At 51.6% G+C, this 22,615-nt stretch overlaps 1 protein-coding gene across 2 annotated transcripts; it reads left to right on the forward strand.

Moving 5' to 3' along the window:
* The first annotated feature begins 8,356 nt into the window (after positions 1-8,356).
* Positions 8,357-21,157, forward strand: KDELR3 (KDEL endoplasmic reticulum protein retention receptor 3). Of its 2 annotated transcripts, XM_032416297.1 has the most exons (5): positions 8,357-8,553; positions 13,078-13,178; positions 17,690-17,848; positions 18,346-18,598; positions 19,413-21,157. In XM_032416297.1, exons 1-5 carry the CDS (start codon positions 8,463-8,465, stop codon positions 19,451-19,453), a joined length of 645 nt encoding a protein of 214 aa, XP_032272188.1. In that variant the 5' UTR covers positions 8,357-8,462; the 3' UTR covers positions 19,454-21,157. The 2 variants fall into 2 exon arrangements, with proteins under 2 accessions (XP_032272188.1, XP_032272187.1); XM_032416296.1 differs by having other exon boundaries at positions 18,346-21,157.
* The last annotated feature ends 1,458 nt before the right edge of the window (positions 21,158-22,615 follow it).

Consider the following 22,615-nt stretch of genomic DNA (forward strand, 5'->3'; position numbering starts at 1 on the left):
GTTGGACTGGGAGGAGGTGGGGAGAGGTAGAAGGGGCAGTTCCAGTCAGAGAGAGGTTCAGGGACCCCAGGAAAAAGAGTCATCCCCCCCCCCAAGCCTTGTGTGCCTCTGGGCAGCTCACTTCTCTCTGTGCCTCAGTGTCCTCATCTGTATGACATCCTATTGTGTCATAGGATAAGAGCCTCACTGTTGAGATGACAGAAGACTAGGGGGAGAATTCACCACTGTCCAGCCCATATTTGAGAAGGGGAGGGGTGGGAGGTAGAGGTGGGGAGGGATGTGAGACAGGTGTGCAGAGGCTTGGCAGGGGCAGGGGAGAGAGGCTTGAATGTCAGAAGCAGGGTGACCCTGGGCAAGTTGCTTATCCTCTCTGGACCTCAGGAGCCTCATCTATAATGGGACAGTCTGGACTGGGTCCCTAAATGGCAAGTAGACTTTGTCATCATCCAACACAAAAGCGCCCCCCGAAAGGAGTGAGGAGAACAGGCCCTCCCCTGGGGTGATAACAATAGCCCAGCAGCATTCTAGGCCTTCACAGGTATTGTCTCATTTAATCCTTACAAGAACTCTATGATGCAGGCGCTTGTTACCAATGGGGAAACTGAGGCACGGGTCATATTGTTACGTGGCCAGGGACAGCTCTCTGGAAGGGTGAGACTTGCTCTGAAGTTTGATGGGTAATGATGGTAAGTAAAACCTTCGTCCAACTGGACATTTTGCCAAAACTTCCGGCCCATTTTCCATTCTCAGATCTGATCCTCACAACGTCTTCATGAGGGAGACTCTATGACTATCCCTCGTTCGCAGGTGAGGAAACTGAACCGAGACACAGAGAGAGGAAGTGCCTTGCCCAGGGTCACTCAGGGAATAAGCAAGTGTCTGAGCCAGAACTGAAATCGGTTCCCAGTTTCTGGGGAAAGGTCGTTTCAGGCCAGCAGAGCACTCCCAAACTGGCTCACTCTGGGAGCCCAGTCAGGCCTCCCTGGTCCCACAGAGGCCTTGAGAGCCTATACAGAGGGCCGGGAGGACTGCAGTGGAGAGGGCTTGGGCCAAGCAGGGGGAGGAGCAGGGGAGGTAGACTGGACGGGCCCCTTCAAAATGCCAGAGTCACGGAGTCCAGGGGTTTGGGACTTCAAGACTTCCTTAAAGTCTGGCCAGCCCATTCTACAGATGGGACAAACAGAGGCAGCCCAGCTGCTTAGATTAGAAATCAGACCAGGACACAGCTGGCCTGCCTCCGAACTCTAAAGTCCCAGCAGCCGTGAGGGGTGAGGAGCGAAGGGGGGGAAAGGGGCAAGGGGAGTCCGGAGGGCCAAGACCCATCCCAGCAGGCTATGCCCTGCGGATGGAAGATTGCAGGGGTCTCTCCCGCCCTCCACTCCCACCCTCGCCCACCCCCCAGCACTCAGCAGTCCCCAGGGTGGAATATTTTAGCACCTATAGAAAAACCGCCACAGACGGCCCGTGGCAGCTGTTGCTAAGGAGACGCTCCCAAAATAGCCCCCCTCCGCCAACCTTTCCCCGCTGCTGTTCCTGCTGTGGGGAGGGGAGGAGGCCGGAGGGGAGGGGGTGGCACACGAGCCCTGGACCCAGGTTCACCCACCCGCCCTTGCTCCCGCTGCCCACACTGCCCAAAGCCTGGGGCAAGCCGATGACCCGGGCAGCCACAGGTCAGCAGAGGGGGTAAGAGCTAGCCTGGGCACGCCGGTGGCCTCAGCCACAGTCCTCAGCTGGAGGAAGGTCACCCAGATGAGGATGAGGGGAGATGGGGGAGAAAAGAGCCCCCGCACGGAAACCCCCCAGCACACCTACACATGCACAGTGACAGCCCTCACGGTTTTACACATCCACTTGTGCACACTGCAAGTACAAACCCACAAATGCCCCCTTTGATGTGCACATTCACCACCAAAGACACAAATAGATGCACGGGTAAATACATATGCCTCAAATACACAACACACACCTGCAAGCACACACCTCGCAGCCATAAATACACACATTTACATACACATACTCTAATATGAATCCCAAGTACACACAAACACCAAGGCACGCAGGCATGCCTGGCCCGTGTACACACACACGCACCCCGATGTGTATATGGTCTCACAGCACATGAATACACAACTGTACAAACACATGCCCCCCATGTGACATTCAAAGAGCATTAAGTGGTATTACCATCAGGTTCTGGGCAGGAGCCACGCCGGGCTCTCCAGACATCCTCACTTGGTGGGGAACTTCTATGATCCAGCTACGGGGTAGGAGATTAGGAAGAGGTGTAGAGGAGGGTGAGTGGAGGTTGTTATCTCTGTGAATCCCTCCAGTAGGTGGTCTGGGGATCAAAGGATCCCTGGCGCCTGGGAGATCTACCCTGGGTCCATTCCTTGGGAAGGGAGAATTTCCGGGAGGGAACTCTCACCCGGAGACTGTAAACCTCTGGGCATGGAGAGTGGGGAGCCCCAGGTTCACTGGGCATCTGGTTGTCACCGAGCCCGCAGCTGGGGCCGGACTGATCATGAGGACAAGAAGACAATAGAGTAGCAGCAGTGATGGTAACAGGTGCGCAACACTTTACAGTTTATAAGCCACTTTTACACTCCTTATTTCACACGCTTGGTAACAGCTACTCTGAGCTATTGGTGGTGCTGTCCCCTCTCTCTGTGACACAGGCAGGAGAGGGGACTTGAAGACCACACAGCAAGTTCCTGGCTGAGCTGGAACCAGTGCCCAAGGAGGTGCCAGCACCCAGCTCTACCAACGAGCCTTCCACTTGGCTGGTCTGCACAAGCTGGAAAGCAGGCCACCGGGGTGCAGGGCTTGCCTTGGCCCCTGACTCACTCTGTGATATTGGGGAGTAGCCAAGCGGTCCATCCCCCCTCCTGGAAAGCTGAGAGCGAATCCCAGAGGTGTATTCACCCAGCAGTTTGTGGTCACAGGGCTAGGGAGTGGTGGTTGCCAGATGCCTTCAAAAATGCCAGCACAAGGGACGCCTGGGTGGCTCAGATGGTTAAGCATCTGCCTCCGGCTCAGGTTATGATCCCAGGGTCCTGGGAGCGAGCCCCACATCGGGTTCTGTGCTCAGCAAGGAGCCTGCTTCTCCCTCTCCCTCTGCCTGCCTGTCTGCCTACTTGTGATCTCTCTCTCTCTCTCTCTGTCAAATAAATAAATAAAATCTTAAAAAAAAAAAAAAAAAAAAAAGAATGCCAGCGCAAGGACGAAGGGCACCAGTCGCTCGCCTCCGCCCTTGGCCAGCCACCACCTCTCTCCAGCCACCACCCCCCAACCCCCGCGCGCCGTTCGCTCCGTGGCTCCGGTTCCTCAATCCGGGCTCCGGGTCTTCGCTGACGCTTCGTCACTCGGGAGACGCGGCGAGCGGCTTGCGGTTGCCTTGGGAACCTCGAGGCGGCCGAGGCGCGCCACGCACGACTCGGAGCGCAGGGCGCTGGGCCTGCGCCGCGCTCCGAGAGTGGTCTTTGGTGTCTCAGAAAGACACTGTCGCCAGCGGATCGTCGCAAGGTTTGTTATGTTTTTCTTTTTTGTGTAATTGAGGTGTAACTTACAAACTGTAATACATCTTAAGAGTACAGCTCGATGGATTTTTACATATGCATAAAACCCGTGTAATCACCACTCGAGCAAGATACAGAACACTTCTAACGCCCCAGAAGGCTTCCTCGGGCCCAGAGGTTATTTTTAATTGTCTTTTTTTTTTGCACTTCTGGAATAAACCGGCGAGGGAGTGATCGCCTTCTGAGAACACAGAATTTTCGTGTTTTCTCCTGGCTCTGCTTTGCGGGCCCTCTTTGGGCCTCGGTGTCCAGTAAAGGGGAGCAAGGGACTGGTATTTGATCAGTGGTTTACTCCTTGCAAAGCGCTTTAGGTACCTAGCTAACTTCGATTCTGATAACTAACCTATGAAGTCAGTACTTGGTTTACACCCAGATTACCCATGAGAACAGTATGACTTGAAAAGATAAAACGAATTGCCCAAATTCTGACAGCTCATCAGTAAGTGGTGAAGCTTGAGACTTGAACAAAGGTCTGTCTAACCTTGACGTTCATCCTTCCTCCTTCCCCTCTCTCCCCCCGCCCCGTTTTCCCATCTTTTAAAGAGCTGTACAAATAAAATGCGCTGGAAGAGTGGGTTGTATCATATTTCTGTGCCTTGACACACGTGGTTGCTTCTATTTGGGACTCCTATTCTCTTCTCCCAGGTTTTGTCCTTCAGGCAAGCTCCTACTCATCCTGCAAAGCCCACTGGGGCATCGTTTGAAGACTTCCTAACTGCAATCCTCCTCTCAACTCTCCGCCAACAAGGGTAATTACTCTCCATCTGTGCTATATTTAACGCATGCACAGACACGGCCTCCTCCCACAGTGCCCCAAGGGCTCCTTGAGGCTGCCTCTAGGTTCAAACCGTAAGGCACCAGCACACAGCTGGTCTACAAATGTGCTTGGAACTGAAAGTGGAGGAGAGGTTTTGGAACGTTGGTTTCCCGCTGTGCAAAAATTGGACTGTACTTGTCCTGCTGCATGTCACTCAAAAGATATTGGGGAAGGGGGTGCTTCCAGAACACCTGGGGCAGAACCGCAGGAAGAGAAAGGCTGCCCTCAGCCTAGGTTAGGGAATGGACTTGACCGTGCCTCTGGAGTGGGACCTCGGGCTGCCTGGGAAGAGTTCTTTCCTTCCACAGGCGAGCATCCACTCGTGTATGCGTGTATGCCAAAGGAAGCCATAGCGGCCCCTAGTGACCTGCAGGGAGTCCCAGGAGCTGGGGCCCAGAGCTCCCCATTCTTTCCAGGGCCCTGCCCAGCGAAAGGCAGCCAATTAAGTGGTGGGGTATCCTCAGGATAGTGGTTTTCACTTTACATCCACACAGAATTTGACGCAGTTGGCATGATATTCACTAGGGCGGTGAAGTATAACAAAGAGCTAGGACCAGGAAGGAAAAGAGATCATTGTACACGTTTTTTTTCTATAATTGAGTTACTCCCCCATTCTCTCTCTCCTTTGACTTTGAATGTACAATTTGCTTTGTTAATGGGGAAAAAAGAACCCTTGCCCTTTGAGCTGAAGGAAATTTCCCTCTTGGCTTCCCCCCAACTGCATTCCTACAGCAGACACATTCGGGGTGTCAGGAAAGTGAGGCTCATGGGGATGAGGGATGTGCCCAGAACCACCCAGCATCAGGGACAGATAGTGTCTGATGGTGCAGGTGGCCAAAGTGCTGGCATGGGCAAGGGCCGAGTGTTTTAAATGAGCTCATGATTTTCCCTCTTCTCCACAAGGAGCTTTGAAAAATGCTCCACGTTAAAGATGGGGTAGGTATGAAAAAGGCAGGGCTCATTACTAAGAACAGAGTGGTAGAACTTTGGGGAGAGGGGTCTATGTGACCTGGGGGAGCAAGAGACAAGTTTGAGCCTCAGTTTCCTCATCTGTAAGATGGGGGTGATGATGGGGCACCTGGGTGGCTCAGTCGGTTAAGTGGCCAACTCTTGATTTTGGCCCAGGTCATGGTCTCAGGGTTATGAGATTGAGCCCCAAGTGGGGCTCTGTGTTCAGCGTGGGGTCTGCTTGAGATTTTCTCTCCATCTTCCTCTGCCCCTCCCACTGCTTGTGGACGCGCTCTATCTAAAATAAATAAATAAATAAATCTTTAAAATGGAGGTGATGACGGGTGCCTGGGTGGCTCAGTCGGTTAAGCGACTGCCTTCAGCTCAGGTCATGATCCTGGAGTCCCGGGATCGAGTCCCACATCGGGCTCCCTGCTCAGCAGGGAGTCTGCTTCTCCCTCTGACCTTCCCTCTCTCATGTGCTCTCTCTCTCTCTCTCTCATTCTCGCTCTCTCAACTAAATAAATAAATAAAATCTTTAAAAAAAATAAAATAAAATAAAAAAATATATAAAATAAAATGGAGGTGATGAGCTCTCTGTCTTGAGACAGGGAGTATTGGTTTCCTGGGGAGACTGGAAAGACTATCTGCAAGGAGGACCAAGTCACCAGTTGGCAATAATTTCCCCTTCATTATCCCCATTAACGGATGGGAAAGCTGAAGCCCAAGGAGAGGACATGGCAGGCTCAAGATCTTGGTCCTGGGGCCACCCAGCCTGGGTTCTGTCCCTTCCACCATCATGGTTCTCAGACCTTCCCTGGCCTCGGTCAGTTCTCCCGGGGTTGGGGGGTGGGGGGAGGGCTGGAGAAAGAGAGGGAAGAGGAGAATTCTAGCCTTGTTCCAGCCCCCGCAGCAGTTGGGACTGCTTCTCAGGAGGACAGATGTTTCACCAAATGGCAAATGCACGTGCTTTTCCCTGGCTTGGGGAGGAGGTGGGTGCTGAGGAGATGCCAGCCGGTAGGGCCCAGAACCGTAGCCACACCTGAGGGGTTTAAATAGCCACCGCCTTCTCTGGGTGATGCTGGAAGAGAGGCATCTGGGCAGGACTGGCCCCGGGGCGGGGGGGGGGGCAGGGAACAGAGCAGCCCATTGAGAATCTGTCACAGCCCCGAAATGAGTGCCTGGCTCCTCCTCCCAGAGAAACTTGGCCCATGCACCTCACCTCCCTGGACCTCCGTAGCTGTCACCTACAAAGTGAGGACTTAAAGCCTACTGCGGAGGGGGCCTGTCGAGGCTGAATGGAGAGAACTCACTTACGTGCCTGACCCATGCATGGCACCCAGTCAGTGCTCAATACCTGATGGCTGTTGTCATCCCAACCTCCCTGCCAGGGCAGGAGTCCCCACTGCAGCATCTTTGACAAATGGGCACCCACCCCCTGCTCACCAACCTCTGGTGACAGAGAGCTCATCGTCTCCCATGATGACCCACAGTGTAATGTATTAATTTATTTGCATAAACCCTGGGGGTGCCTGGCTGGCTCAGTCAGAAGAGCATGCAACTCTTAATCTTGGGGTCATGAGTTCGAGCCCACTTTAAAATAAAATCTTAAAAAAAACCCGCACTAATTGCATAAACCCTGGAGTCAGACAGCGTGTTGGAATCTAGGCTCCACTACTTAAGAGTCTGTGTGACTTAACCTCTCGGTGCCTCAGTTTCCCCAGTGTAAAATGGGAATAATAGCGGTAGTATCGTTTAGATCAGTGCCTCTCAAACTTCCATGTGCCCACGAATCAGCCGGCGATCCTCTTTAACCGCAGATTCAGAGTCAGTGGGTCTGAGGTGGGGCTCGAGATTCTGCCTTCCCAGCCCGTGATACAGATGCTGCTGGTCCTTGGACCACGTTGAGAGTCTCAGAGGACTGCCTTGCCCTGGGAGTCATGGTGAGGGAGCCATGGAAGGGTGATGAGTCGGAGAGTGACAGATTCCATCATAGCAAAGCCTCTCTGGCTGTGGTGGGGATGGAGGTGGGAGGAGGCCAGTGTTTAGGGAGAGATGAAGGGCCTGGGTGGGACAAGGGCCTACTGGGGTCAAAAGGAGGGTGGTAATAAAGGCCCTTAGCTTATGCGGTCCACTCTTACAGATGCAGAGACCAAGGCCCAGAGAGGGTGGGTGGACCTGCTCAGGTCACACAGCACTGGGAGGACTCCTGCCTGCCGGTGGTCCTTCGCCCTTCCCTCTTCCTCCCACCTTGATGGCCAACAGCCCACGGCCCTCTGGAGTCTCCTGGCCTGTGTTCCTGTTTATCATCTTGTCATACCAAGAAGAGGAAAACACTAGGGGGGCCCTGGATCTCCCTGACAGACATCTTTCGTACAGTAACCCATTCTACAGATGAATCGACTGAGGCCAAGACAGAAGGCGCACAGCGCGGAGGCTGGACCTGAGGTCAGCCTGACTCCAAACTTGAGGGCCATGACTTACCCCCTTCACCTCCTACTGGTCAGGGCAGAACAAGGTGGCTCTCCCAGGGAACAGGTGAGAGGGCCAGGTATCCGGCTCCAAGGAAGGAGGAGTTGAACCCCAGATTGATGGTGACAGGGGCAGTGGGTGACATTTATGGGGTACTTCCAGCCCCCGAGGCTTTTGCCAAGCGCTAGCCCGCGGAACCCCACTCCACCCTGGAGTCCGCCTTATTCACCGGGGTCCAGATGAGCGGACTGAGGCGGCGGGACTGGGCGCGGCAGCTGGCCGGAGGTGGCGTGCGGGAGGCCCCGGGGGCTGCGGGGGGGCGGCGACAGAGGCCGCGGCCGGAACCCCCCCCCCCCCCCCCCGCCTCGCCCCGGCCGTCCCGCCCCGGGCCGGAGGCGCTGGGCCGGGCGGGAGGCGGGATCTCGGGCGGCGGCGCTTCCTGGCTCTCCTGGCTCGGCGGCCGGCCCGGCCACGTCACCGCCCGGCCGGGAGTGCGCTGGCGGAGCGGCGGCGGGCGGGGAGCGCGGGGCTCGGAGCGCGGGCAGCGGCGCGCGGGACCCAGAGCCGGGCCGGGGACGTGGCAGCCGCCTCGCCCGCCACAAAGTTTCCCGGGAGTTGGCGGCGCGCGGTGCCGGGCCGCCGGGGGCACCATGAACGTGTTCCGGATCCTCGGCGACCTGAGCCACCTCCTGGCCATGATCTTGCTCCTGGGGAAGATCTGGAGGTCCAAGTGCTGCTCGGGTGAGGGTCGCCCCGGGCGGCGGGGGGGGGGGGGGGTGAGGGGGGAGGGGTGGGGGTGCCGGGGGCGGGCCGGGGCCAGCCGATGCCGCCTGCCTGCAAGGTGAGGACTCCGGCTTGGCGGTGCTTGAAACTCTTTTTGCACAGCTCAGCTTCCAAAGAAACTTTCAAGTTGTACTTGGTCAAAGAGCGGGCGCGTGGGGAGTAGGGACGGAGGGTGGGCTTGCGCCTCCACTCACCCCCGCGCCGTCCCTGCCTCGGCACCGCCACGGCTCGTGGGAAGAGGACAGAGATAGGAGGAGGCGACACCCTCTTGCTCCTGCCAGTCCCTCCCTTCGCTCCGCAGCAGGCGAGGCCTCCAGCAGCGGTGGGATCGAGGGGATGGGGGGGGGGGGGGGGGGGGGGGGGTATGCACACAGGAAGTAGCCTGCAATTCCGGGGGCCTTCTCTTTCCTTCCCCCACCGCTCTCCCCTGCCCCCTCCAGACTGCCCCTCGGGCTGGGCCCTCTTCCCTCCCCCGCCTGCGAGCGCACAGGCGGCCGTGATGTGGCAGGAGGGACACCAGGCCCGGCCCCGGTGAGCCCGGAGCTGCCCCGGAGCCGAAGCCCAGGGATGGCAGGAGAGGTCCCAGCAGTGTGGAAGCCCTGCTGGGGGTTTGGAGAAGTTTCACAGCAGGACGGGTGGTAGCCAAAGAGACTCAGTGCGTTAAGAGGCTGCTCAAGCCTCCTGCAGCCATCTTTGTCCGCCGGTGTCCCGGAGGCACCCACCCTGGGCTAGGCACGGGGCTGAGGGGATACAGAGGTGAGTGCAGGCTGGGCAGGGGGCCAAGGAGGCAGAGAGCAGACCCCTGAAGGCTTCATGGAGGCAGCAGCTCTGTGCTGGGTCCCGGAGGACGGGCAGGGTGTCGCCCAGGAAGGGTGTGCTGTGTGGAGGACACTGGGGGTACAAAAGCCCACAGGTCGCAGAGGGCAGGGAATGTCCCAGGGACAGCGAGCAGCCCGATTTGGGGGTGGTCCGTAAGGGAGATGAGTGGCAGGGGGGCTGGGGGTCCAAATGTGAAGGGGCCTTGTGTTTCAGGCTAGGGAGTCGGGACTGGGGAGTGATGGAAGTTTGGAGAGCAGGGGAGGGGGCCCCGGAAGGGACCTGAAGCAGGTCACTCTGAAAGCTGTGTGGACCCACCGAGAGAGGGGGGCGTTGGTGAGGGGGGGGGGGGGTGCTGGGGTGAGAGGCATTGCAGAGGGAGTGGTTCTGGACCTGCAGGCCATTCCAGTTTTCGGTCTCTGGAGAGATAGGCACTCACGGCCCCTCAGATTCCCACTCGGGGAAGTGAGGCAGGAGCCCCGGGAGGGGCTCCCAGCTCCGGTGAGGGGAGGGATCTAGCTCGGACGTGCCCTGCTCTTCCGCGGAGGGCCCTGAGCGGGATGAGCAACCATGACCAGGAGGGGGCGCTGTTCCCCAACCCACTCTACCAGCACGGCCCTAGGCCCGGCGGACGTAACTAGGAAAGCAGGGACAGAGCCCCCGGCCTGGGGGAGCGGACTTTCTAGCAGTGGGAAACTGCCAACAAGCAGCAGTCGGAGCAACCAAGTAAATGATAGGTTTGTTAGACGTGCTAAGTGCTGCGGAAAAAGGAAAAGGGCAGCTGGGTGCTGGATCCTGGGTGTGTGTGGAGGGGGTTGGCATAGGCCTGGTTGGGATCTGAGGAGGTGAGGTGCCTGGATGCCAGCCCTGTCCACCCCGAGATGCGGAGCCTGGTGAGACCCTCCCTGACCACTCCTTGCCCTCCCCCCCCACACACACACAAAGGTAGGACACTGGGGCTTAGTTCTCACTCAGCCACTGACTCACCGTGTGACCTCGAACCTCAGTTTCCCCATCTGTGAAATGGAGGGAGGGCTGTAGTGGGTCCCATATGTGCTCAGTGGACCCCTGAGGGACTCTGGCTGGGTACCGGCCCCTGTTCTCTTCTATGTCCTGGGTCTCTCTCCCTGAGCATGGCTTGCTCTGGTGGAAATTTTTCACTGCTTTCAAGAGAGTGTGAAAACCTTTGTGCTCAAGATTGCCCGAGCTCCCAAGCACTAAGGAAAATGTGAGCAAAGCCCAGGAACCTAGCAGGCTGAGGATGCAGAGAAGGGAGGGCTTGGGGAAGGCTGGGGGGGGGGGGTAGCGAATTGTCCCCTACCAGAGTCCCCTCCTGGACCCTCCTAAATGGTGCTGAGGACCTCTCTGTGAGGCCTCTGGGAGATGGGGGAGCAGTAGGTATAGCCCAGAGCTGGCCTCCTGGACTCCACGCCCCATGCCTGGGGTGGGCTCCCTCGCCCACAGCCAGCCTCACTGCTGCAAGTCCAAGTCCCAGACCCCCAAGGGGGCACGCACGTTCTCGCCAAGTCCTCTTTAGGCTTCCGGTCAGTCCTGTCCCACCTCTGTGAGGCCGCTCCTTTCACAATGAGGAGTGTGAGGCTCAGGCCTGCCATACTACTAGGAAGGCTGGCACGGGCACCCAGCACCCTCCAGAATGTTAGGGGCTTCAGCGGTATTCAACCTCAGTCTTTAAAATTGTCCCCCTCCCCAAAATATCCAGCACCAGAGGAATAGATATGGCACCATTTAGGCGAATAAAGGAACCAGACCTTTAATCAAGTAATGTCACTTCTCGGTGCCCAAGTCCCCAGTCGATCCATTACCAATAGGCCATTGGTTGGTAAGTGGAATGGAGGGGGGTGGGTTGGCAGCAGGGAAGGACTTGGGGAGACCAGTGAGACCTCTGAGATAGGGCGTCGGGCGGGCAAGGGGCATGGAAGTGGGCGTAGTGGAGCTGGGGGGGACACGGGGGAGGGACTCAAGGATGGCTCTTGGTTTCGTGGCTTGAGGGGATGGTGGTGGCATTCTCAAAGGAGGGGAGACAGGAGGAGGGGCTTGAGGGGATGGTGACTTTGGTCAGGCTGGCCTATATAGGTCAGAACTCGGAGGAGCGTCTAGAGCTGGGGCATCCCTGGCATGTGGGATGAGATGGCACAGGGACAGGGAGAAGCCGGGGTAGCCCTCCAACAATTAGGGAGCCAGGACAGGAGCGGCCAGGGGCGGTGAGCCAGCAGTGTGGATGGTCGCAGAAGCCAGGGGAAGGATGCGGTTCTGAACAGACACTCCTCAGCTGGCTCTGGGGAGGTTGGGTGAGTGAGGACAGAGTTGGCCTTTGGATCAGAAACGCAGGTATCACTGATGCGAATGGTTTGCTGAGGTGTCCAGACTGGCGAGGGCTTGTCCGTCGAGCAAGAGGAACGGAACGGGAGGTAGGACAGGGCTCGCCTTGCCCTGGACCCACCTCCATGACATAGCAAAAGTGGCCACGGGGGGATTCAGGAGCATGACCGCATTTAGCATTTAGATTCCTGGATTGGCTTGTGGGACACAAAAGGGGTATGAGTGGGAAAATGGGAGAAATCTGAATAAAGCCTGGAGTTTGGTCAGCAGCGCTGTGTCAGTGGGAATGTCTTAGTTTTGGTAAATGTCCTGTGATTAGGCAAGATGTCACCGTTGGGGGAAGCTGGGTGAAGGGTGTCTGGGACCGCTCTGTACTATCTTTACAGTTCTTCTGCCAATCTAAAGTTAATTCAAGGGCGCCTGGGTGGCTCAGTTGGTTAAGCGACTGCCTTCGGCTCAGGTCATGATCCTGGAGTCCCTGGATCGAGTCCCGCATCGGGCTCCCTGCTTGGCAGGGAGTCTGCTTCTCCCTCTGACCCTCCTCCCTCTCATGTGCTCTCTCTCTCTCTCATTCTCTTTGTCTCAAATAAATAAATAAAATCTTTAAAAAAAATAAGATAAAATAAAATAAAATTAATTCAAAATAAGAAGTTAAAAAAAAGAGACCAAAGCAGGTGAGGCGGTAGCATGAAAAGTATGACCCCAGTTTTGTCAACTTGATGTGGCCACGTGTGCCAGCAAAGATCTGGGAGGACGCACACTGAGTGTTGGGGATTCGGGTGACCGCTGCTTTTTTATTTATAGCTATGTATTCTCTTTTTTTACGAAGGGTAAAAATAGTTATAACTTTTATAACTAAACAAAAGGTATTTTTAATTTTTAAAATTTGGAAAATAAAACTGAATGCTCCTCTGGCCCTGCTTTTTCCTCCACCCGCTCTGGTCCCCCTGGTGAATTGACACTTTATAAAGTCCATGACTTGCTCTCCAGAAGACAGAGCTTTGGGGACCGCCAGTGGAAGTCGGGGTGGAACGAAGAGACGCCTCCACCCCCCGCCTCAGCTTACCAGAGCCGGGAACTGAACCTGGGCAGGCCCATGCCGGGGCCCTGGGAGCTCGGTGTTTGTGCTCATGAGAGGAACTCAAGTGATCCAGCGGGAAGGGCTGTTTCCTGACCCTCAGCGAGGGACCGTGCGGGGACAGGGTGTTGTCACTAAGTGGGATTGGACACCCTGTGGGCCTTTTCAGCTCAGGCTCTGGGCTTCTGGAGTGTTGGCGGGCCTACGAGTCTGTGTTCTCATTGTCTCCCATCCTCCTTTGGCCACAGGCATCTCTGGGAAGAGCCAGATCCTTTTCGCTCTCGTCTTCACCACCAGGTACCTGGACCTGTTCACCAACTTCATCTCCATCTACAACACAGTCATGAAGGTGAGGGGGTGGGTGGCCATGGTGGCGGGCGCTGCTGAGCCCGACAGACCCAGATAGTGTGCTTGCAAACTCAGGCGGTGGAGGCAGGCAGACCTGGGTGTGTTGTTAGCCGCTGTGGGACCCGGGCTCAGGCAAGGCCTCGGGCCTCTGTGTACCTCCCTTTCCCCATCTACAAAATGAGGATAATAATAGTACTCACCTCAGAGGGCTTGTGGTGAAAATTAAATGAGGTAATACATGCAAATACATAATAGCCATCATATATATATATTTTAAGATTTATTTATTTTGAGAGAGAGAGACAGAGCGCATGTGGGGGAGGACAGAGGGAGGGGCAGAGGGAGAGAATCTCAAGCAGACTCCCCGCTGAGTGCAGAGCCCAAGGTAGGGCTCGGGCTCCATCTCAATCTCACGGCCCTGAGATCATGACTGAGCTGAAACCAAGAGTTAGACGCTTAACCGACTGAGCCACCCAGGTGCCCAATAGCCATCATATATTAAACAGTCAGCAAAGGTTAGCTATTATAATGGTTAAAAAATAAGCAAAAAAATCAAACATGAACTCTGAGCTTTCAGAGAGATTATCCATCCGACATCCATTTGACAACTATTTATTGAGCACCTACTATAGCCAGGAACTTGAAGAAGACATAAGAGACTCCTATTCTTTTTTTTTTTTTTAAGATTTTATTTATTTATTTGACAGAGAGAGACAGCGAGAGAGGGAACACAAGCAGGGGGAGTGGGAGAGGGAGAAGCAGGCTTCCCGCCGAGCAGGGAGCCCGATGCGAGGCTCGATCCCGGGACCCTGGGATCACGACCTGAGCCGAAGGCAGACACTTAACACCCAGGCGCCCCAAGAGGCTCCTATTCTCATGGAAACTATATTCTAAGTGGGGAGACAAATAATAAAACAAGCAAGAAAATCTTTGGCTAGGGATGAGCCTATGCAAATCATTAAAATAGGGTGACGTTTCCTTTAATTAAAAAAAGTTTGTTTGTTTGTTTGTTTGTTTGTTTGTTTAAAGTATTCTGGGCATGGAGCCTGGGGTTTGAACTCCCGACCCTGAGATCAAGACCTGAACTGAAAAGTCAGATGCTTAACCAACTAAGCCACCCAGGCGCCCCATAAAAAAAAAATCTTAAAAACTGGGTGATGTGATAGAGAACGAATGGGAAGCTGTTTAGGGAGTATGACCAGGAAGGGTCTCTCTGAAGAGGTGACATAAATGTCAAGGTCTGTGTGACACAAGGAACCAGCCATGGGCTGATCAGCGGAGAGCATTCCCAGCAGAAGGAATAGCTGGTGCAAAGACCACCAGGACGGAAACAAGCTTGCTGTATTCACAGGACAGGCGGGAGCTCAGCAGGCCAGGGCTGCCCGATGGAGGTGGGGCTGCCATCAGAAGGCTGGGGGAGGGCGGATGGCGCAGGTCAACAGTTTGGACTTCATTTTGTGATAGGAAGCTGTTGCTTTGAAGCACGGCCCTGTTTTATAGGAGAAACTGAGCATCTCTTGGTTCCACTCTGATGTCTTAGGCTCTGGGCCATAACCATTAGAGGTTATGTTGGGGTGAGGCATTTTCTGAGCTTTAATTTATTTTTTATTTTTTATTTTTTTTAAAGATTTTATTTATTTGACAGAGAGAGCACAAGCAGACGGAGAGAGAGGGAGAAGCAGGTTCCCTGCTGAGCAAGGAGCCTGATGTGGGACTCGATCCCAGGACCCTGGGATCATGACCTGGGCCGAAGGCAGCCGCTCAACTGACTGAGCCACCCAGGCGTCCCTTTTCTGAGCTTTTAATCAGCCATCATAGCTCTTTTTTTTTTTTTTTTAAAGCTCTACATCCAACGTGGGGCTTGAACTCACGACCCCAAGATCAAGAGTCACATGCTCGGGGCGCCTGGGTGGCTCAGTCGGTTAAGTGGCTGCCTTCGGCTCAGGTCATGATCCCAGGGTCCTGGGATCGAGTCCCGCATCGGGCTCCCTGCTCTGCGGGGAGCCTGCTTCTCCCTCTCCCTCTGCCTGCTTCTCTGCCTACTTGTGTTCTCTCTCTCTCTGTCAAATAAATAAATAAAATCTTTAAAAAAAAAAAATTTTTTTTAAAAAGAGTCACATGCTCCATTGACTGAGCCAGCCAGGCGCCCCTCAGCCATCCGAACTCTTTAAGGCAACATGGGTTAGTGAAAGGAGCACAGGTTTCAGAGTCAGTGAAGTGGAATGTTACTGCTTGGATGCTGGTAACAGAGACTTAAAATAAAAGTTATTTTAGGGGCACCTGGGTGGCTCAGTCGGTTAAGTGTCCAGCACTTGGTTTCGGCTCTGGTCATGATCTCAGGGGTGAGATCGAGCCCCGTGTTGGGCTCCATGCTCAGCTCAGAGTCTGCTTGATTCTCTCTCCCTCTGTCTCTGCCCCTCCCGCTCGTGCTCTCTCTTTAAAATAAAGAAATATTTTAAAAAAATAGTTAAATAAGATAAAGGTTTATTTTTACCTTACTCATGGGTGCCTGGGTGGCTCAGTTGGTTAAGCGACTGCCTTCAGCTCAGGTCATGATCCTGGAGTCCCGGGATCGAGTCCCACATCAGGTTCCCTGCTTAGCAGGGCGTCTGCCTCTCCCTCTGACACTCCCCCCTCCTGTGCTCTCTCTCTCTCTCTCATTCTCTCTCTCAAATAAAAAAAAAAAAATCTATTTTTACCTTACTCATAACATAGAATCTGGGGGTGGGCTGTCCAGGGCTGCGATGGCAACTCCTTTTAACTTTCTGCTCCATCATTTTAGTGTGACCAGGACTCACAGATGTGTGCCCCGTGCAGTTGCTCAGAAGGGCCCCACGCTTGGTTTAATGCTTTGCTATTGCCATCTTGAAATTCAATTCAAGAGGCCCTGCAAATTATACAGAGTCCAGATGTGACATCTACCCTCAAGGTTGCCTCAGGCTCACAAAATGGATGCTAGAACTCCTTACCATCACATCACATTCTGGGCAGAAAGGAGGAAGAAGGGGAGAGAGCAATAGCGTGTCTGCCAGCTGGCTAAGCCCTTTGTAAAGAGCCTTTTCCAAACTGTACCCAGTGACTTTCACCTGCACATTACTGACCATCCTTATCTGCGGAGGAGGTTGGGAAGTGTAGTTTTTAAGTTGGGCACATCATCTAATAGTTCCGTTTTTAAGGAAGAAAGGCTATGTGAGGGGAATTCTACCTATGTTGCAGGACTATTGTGAAGACTATATGAGAAAATATATGTAAAGTGCCTAGCACCCAGAAGATACTTAACCAAGGCAGGTTCTCTTTCCCCTCCATATCAGAGATGTGCCTTTCGGATTCCAGGCATCTTGTTGGAATGGATGATGTTATCTGTGGGGTGTTGAACTGTGTGAACTTCAGTCTGAGGTCCTAAAATCATGGTCTTTACTTAAAGTCAACACAGAAATAGCAAACACCACCTACTTAGTTCATTCCTCTGCCCAAGGGTCTGACTTGGATAGCCCTGGGAGGGACTGCAGACCCAGCACTTGGCATGGCTGAATGAGTTGTAGGAACCTCAGGCCAGTTTCTACATTTGCGAAGTGAGGAAGTGATCACCACTTCATTGATTCATTCATTCATTCTGGCATGTTTTGTGCTGGGCCCTGAGTTAGGGGCTGGGGATTTGGAGGTGGACATGAAGTCAGGACCCTCTTACAGAAATCCCCTCCCATAGGGAAAAGAGACTGGTACACAGACATTTACAGAACATGTGATCATGGGGGGCAGTGAATGGGTTCCCATGGAGCTATGGTGACGAAAGTATATTTGCCTCATTCTGGTGAGAAACTAATCTGAGTTTTGAAGTACAAATAGGAGTTCTCTAGGCCAGTGAGTTCCTGGACCGGCAGCATCAGCATTACATAGGAACTTGCTAGAAATGCAGATCTTCAAGTCTACTTAGACCTACTGAGTCAGCAGTAACTCTGGGGGCGGGGGGGAAAGCGGCCATTTATGTGATTCTGATGCACACACAAATTTGAGAACCTCTGGCAAACCATAAAACCATCACATGCTGGAGGGCAGCTACTGTGATTAGAAAAAGAGCTTTTCTGAAGGAGCAAGGATCGGCTGATTCAAAGGATGTCAGTCCTGGTGCAAGAATGCTCACAAGTCACTGAGGCAGATCCAGGAATTTGAGTTAAGAGCCCTGGAATTCCAGCCACTGCTAAATTCCTGGACAGAGACCAACTCTGGTCTTCTCCCTAACGCTCTGCAGTAAGGAAAGGCCTGAGCACCTTTGAGTGTTCATAGTTAGTGCCATCAGTCCTCATTAGAAGCATGGAGTTACTTAACAAAAGGGTCATTAGCTTCAGAATCTAGGCCAATGACTCAAGAGAAATTGCACACACATTTCACTTTGTCCACCTTGGGGCAGTGCACTAGCCCTTTATTTGGTAAGTCCCAACTCAGGGTAGCTTGGAAGCCCAGCAAATAGGTTGGAAAATGACTTGATTCCCATGTGTTTCTTTCCCTTGTTAGGTGGTTTTTCTCCTCTGTGCCTATGTCACAGTGTACATGATCTATGGGAAATTTCGGAAGACATTTGACAGTGAGAATGACACATTCCGCCTGGAGTTTCTTCTGGTCCCCGTCATTGGTCTCTCCTTCCTTGAGAACTACAGTTTTACTCCCCTGGAGGTAAGAGAAGGGACCCAAATAGTCCTTATGTTAACAGAGCAGGCATCCCGGCACCGCTTATGGCGGAGACCTTCCGTCCCACAGGTGGCTGGTTACTAGAGCACAGTCCAGGCTGTGATTGCAACTCAGGAGGTCTGGGCTGCAGCCCAAGAACCTGGGGGCCCGCAAACGTAGCAGCAAGTTCTGATGCTAGTGTTCACGGACTGCATTTTGAGAAACTATGGCTTCAATTAAGACGAGTTTAGACAATAAAGTTCCGCAACAATTAAAAATTATGTTCTAAAGAAATGTTCATGTGATGTTGTTAAAAAAAAGCACTTTGCTTCAATCTTTTAGAAATATCTTGTATTTATAGAGGGGTGGAATGATACACTGATTATTTCAGAAACTTTTTTTTTTGCTGCACTAGATTATTCCAGTAATTACATCCTTTTAAAGAGATGGGCCCCTTCGTGGTCTTGATTCACCTCTTCTGGCCACTTATCTCTTTGGTTCAGGTCCTCTGGACTTTCTCTATCTACCTGGAATCAGTGGCCATCCTGCCCCAGCTCTTCATGATCAGTAAAACTGGAGAGGCGGAGACCATTACTACTCACTACCTGTTCTTTCTTGGGCTGTACCGGGCACTCTACCTGGCTAACTGGATCAGGCGGTATCAGACTGAGAACTTCTATGACCAAATTGCAGTGGTGTCTGGAGTAGTACAAACCATCTTCTACTGTGACTTCTTCTACTTGTATGTGACCAAAGGTAGGTACCAGACAGAGCAGGGTTGCTCTGGAGGGTTGCACAAGGAGTTACCCATTCAACAGGAGGGGATCTGGAAGTGAATGTATAGATACAAGTCTCTGCCCCTCCTGGTGCTTTTACTTCAGTTGATGGAAGATGAACAAGTATTTTCAGGAAACAAGTACCATGAAGAAATACAGACCAGTTAGATACTGCATGTACTTGTGCAACCACTGTGTAGAGAGAACTATGGGAGGACATTTGACAGAATACTTGGTTAGAAAAATATAGGAGAAAGATTCCACAGAATAGCTTATGTAGGAACCCTGAGAATGGAACCAGGTTGGTGTGTCAAAGGACGAAAAGGCTAGTGTGGTCACAATGTATAAAGTTGGAGAGCTCAGAGGTCAAGCAAGATGAGGGGTTACGGGTCTGCATTCCGCTGATTGCTGAGCGCAGCCACTGGAAGGCTCAGGCAGCAGCCCAGCAGCTGCCCTGTAGAGCAAAAGGCAGCCAAGTAGGGAGACCAGGGATGGGGCAGTTGTGGTTGTTCACGAGGTCGCCTGTGTGTGGGCAGAGGTCATCTGTTTTGGGCCGATCTCAAAGGCACTGGACAGATGTGAAACAGAAAGGGAGGCCAAGTTTATGGCCTAAGGGAAAGTGGGATCAGTAACCAAGATGGGGAGGTGGTGTATGAGTCTATAGTTAACCTGGGATGAAGTTTCCCCCTTGGCTTTAACAAACACCTATTATGAACTGGGAATTAGAGAAACTGCAGTTTGTAAGGGAGTCTTTTCATGTGATAAATTCTAATTTCATCTCCATCTTCTTCTAGTCCTTAAAGGAAAGAAGTTAAGTCTTCCAATGCCAATTTGAGGGCCCCAGAGATGGTTCTATACCCTAACAAGAACACTGAACAAAGTATTTGAAATGTTCTCCTGGACCACTTCTACAGGACTCGGACCAAACGTTACAATTAAAATGAGAAAAACGCTTAGTGTGGATTTCAGCAAAGCACTGATCATTCTACGTAGAAGATGTTCTCACCGATCTGTCCCTTAAATTATAGCAGCAATAAAAAACCTAGGCCAATTACACAAGCACGGGGCCTCACGTCAACTGGATTATCAAGAAATCTTAGCTTAACCCATGTACTATTGCTCCCAAGGTCCTAGCGTGAGCCTCATGCTAAGGAACAGTCCCACCTGGAAAGAGGTCTGTGTATAAGGCAAATGCCCCCAAAGATCAGACTTCAAGTACTAGAAGCATGGTATTTGATTTTCACTTTCAAGTTTAGGGAGTGATACAGAGGTGACCTAGTATTACAGGTGTGAAGTGTTACTTCAACTTCTGTCTTCAAGCCAAAAGCAAAAGCCAAATTTATCAGCTTTGGCTAGACTGAAGTAGTTTCCTTCCTCACCTTTAAAACAGATTTGGGTCTTCCTATGGCTCACAGCAGCTCCACACAGTACTTTAATCCCAGTAACCTAAGTGAGTACCGCCACCATGACGACCATTTACCAATGAGGAAACAAATGACCAAGCCTTTACCTACTAGGTGCCTGGCCTTGTTGCTTTGTGACTCCACAATCTTTCCATTAAGACCAATCAATCCCACCTCCCTTTCACATTTTTAGGTGCTAGGGTGATTACTCAATCAAACACCCCCGAATGTGGTCTTGAAGCAAATAAAAATTGTTAAGAAAACTACCAGTGGACTATAGTCAGAGAATTTTCAAGCAATAAAAAGTTCACACCTTATTGTCAACAGTGTTTTATTTATACCTACAAAAGAAAACAAGATGGTATCAAAAGGACAATTTACAAACTAAGAATAGTAACATAGCTCTTAGCATCCTGTGCCTGCTGAACATCACACATCTACAAATCTTTCAAGTCTTAACGCAACAGGAATGTGTTCAGAGACCAGCAAGAACGTGAATAGAGCACTGATCCCAAGCAAAAGCCACCAACCTTTTAGATGAGAAAAGTCCACACAATGGATTGTTAGGAATTGGGGAGAAGCAGCCCCACAGCTTAATATTGAAATCCTTTCCCTAAATGAGTTTCAACCATGACTGCAGTAACAACTAGCATCACATGAGGACTCTTCTGCTCATGTTCTGAAGCAAAGGCAGAACCTGAATTATGAGTGACAGAGAAGCAGAAGAGTTACTCTAAAGCTATAAAGGAAAAACTCTGCTAAATTTCAATTGTGCTCAGGCCACAACTGCTTTTGAAATTTGGAATATGCTGTTATTTTGACTTATGACATCATCCCTGGTGGAAAAAGGGAAGCAAGCAGCCGACCAAGTAACACTTGCTTGCCCAGAGACCCTTCCCACAAAGGGATGCTTTAAGACCTGCAAGAGAGTAAGTAGGATACCCCTTGTGGTGGCACCTGTTTAAAAACAATCAAAGAAATATCTATAATGGACTGGTCAGTGCTTAGACCAAAAAATAATTTTTGGGGGGGGGCAGGGGGTGAGGGGGCACTTTGGTTTTAAAAGCACAGAGCAGTTCTGCCAAGTTTTCCTGTGCCTACCATCCTCCCTCAGCCTCAACTTCTAGAAGAAAGGGAAAAAAAGTACAGTTAAAGAAGAAGAAAATATATGTGTGGGGGGAGGGGGAGACATGTGGAAGTTCTTACATGCGTACATTTCAGCTTCGGCTGACAACCTACCTGTATGTTGCACATTCAACCATACTTTTCAGAACCCCTCAGAAACCATCCCTTCTCTCTCCCTGAAGAATTTTAAAAGAAAAACAAAACGAAAAAAAACCTCAAGTATTTAGATATTACAAACCAGCAAGCACCCTCAGGCCTTAGCCAAAGAATGCAGTGGAGCCTTCCCCCTTTAACTACATTGTTAATGAACAATACCAATAATAGCACAAAAAATTAATAGTCCAACACTGGATATGGAAGAGGGTTCTGGGGCTGTCTGATCTCCCTGTCCTGTTACAGTGAACACAAGAGCAGAAAATTCCTTCTAGGCCCATGTGCTATAAAAGTGTCAGTAAAACAGTATCACTATCAAGGGGACAAACTCACCTACCTTCAGGAAGAAGAAAAGTGAGGACTTAGGCTTTAGTCCTCTGTAACTTTTCTTAAGCACTACCTACCTGTAAAAAGCTGAGTGTAAAAGGATGCTGAAGAAAATTTGCATCCAAAAGCTGTTACAAAGCACTGCAGAGAAGAGTATGAAGAGAATTAAGAGCTTTCTTAACAGACCCCCAAAGGTTCTTTATTCAAGATAATTTGGCCAAAAGGGCTGAGTAGCTAGCAAAGAGGTGCTTTTATTCTAGCTCTACAGATACTGAGTTTAAAAAGAAAATTTGCCACTGAGTATATTCTGTTTATAATTAAAGGTGGTTTTTATACTGCAGGTGAATGCATACTTAACTGGTTATTTACCTGGTTACTAAATTTTCAGTGAGCATTTATGTTCATTCTGCTCAGAGCAGCTATCTAGTTGGAAAATGAATTTCACAGATGGTCCCTGGTTATGTGGGGAAGAAAAATAGGCAGCTTCCACCCAGATGCTGAGATGCTACATTTAACCATCGCAATAAACACTTGGGGTTTGTAATTTTAAAAGATACACTTAAAAAACTCAAAAATTCAATGTCTAACCAGACTAAAATGGTTATTCTTCAGTAACTGGGAAGGAGCAAGGCAGAATATAAGGGAGACAAAACCAATTAGGAATTTTTTTAAACTGTCAAATGCACTTAACAAGCAATCAGCCAAAATGACAATGGCAAAGCACTGTCTTAAAAACTCATCAGGCCTGAGGAACATTAAAAAGCATTACAGAAAATGTGCAGGGAATTCCCTCTCGGTTTTCTAACCCAGTAATGAGAGCAACCTAAAGCACAGATGCCATCTTCTTCTGCAGAATTCAACCCTCTACCCTCCCCCCTACCCCCCAACTCAGGACAACAAAAAAAAGGGCTCCCACAAAAGGGCCTAATACCTTACTTTTTCTTTTAAGATGAAAAATAGCTCAAGTATCCTCAACATGCAAGAAGTTG

Source organism: Phoca vitulina, unplaced genomic scaffold (assembly GCF_004348235.1).
Source record: "Phoca vitulina isolate PV1807 unplaced genomic scaffold, GSC_HSeal_1.0 scaffold19, whole genome shotgun sequence".
NCBI lineage: Eukaryota > Metazoa > Chordata > Mammalia > Carnivora > Phocidae > Phoca > Phoca vitulina.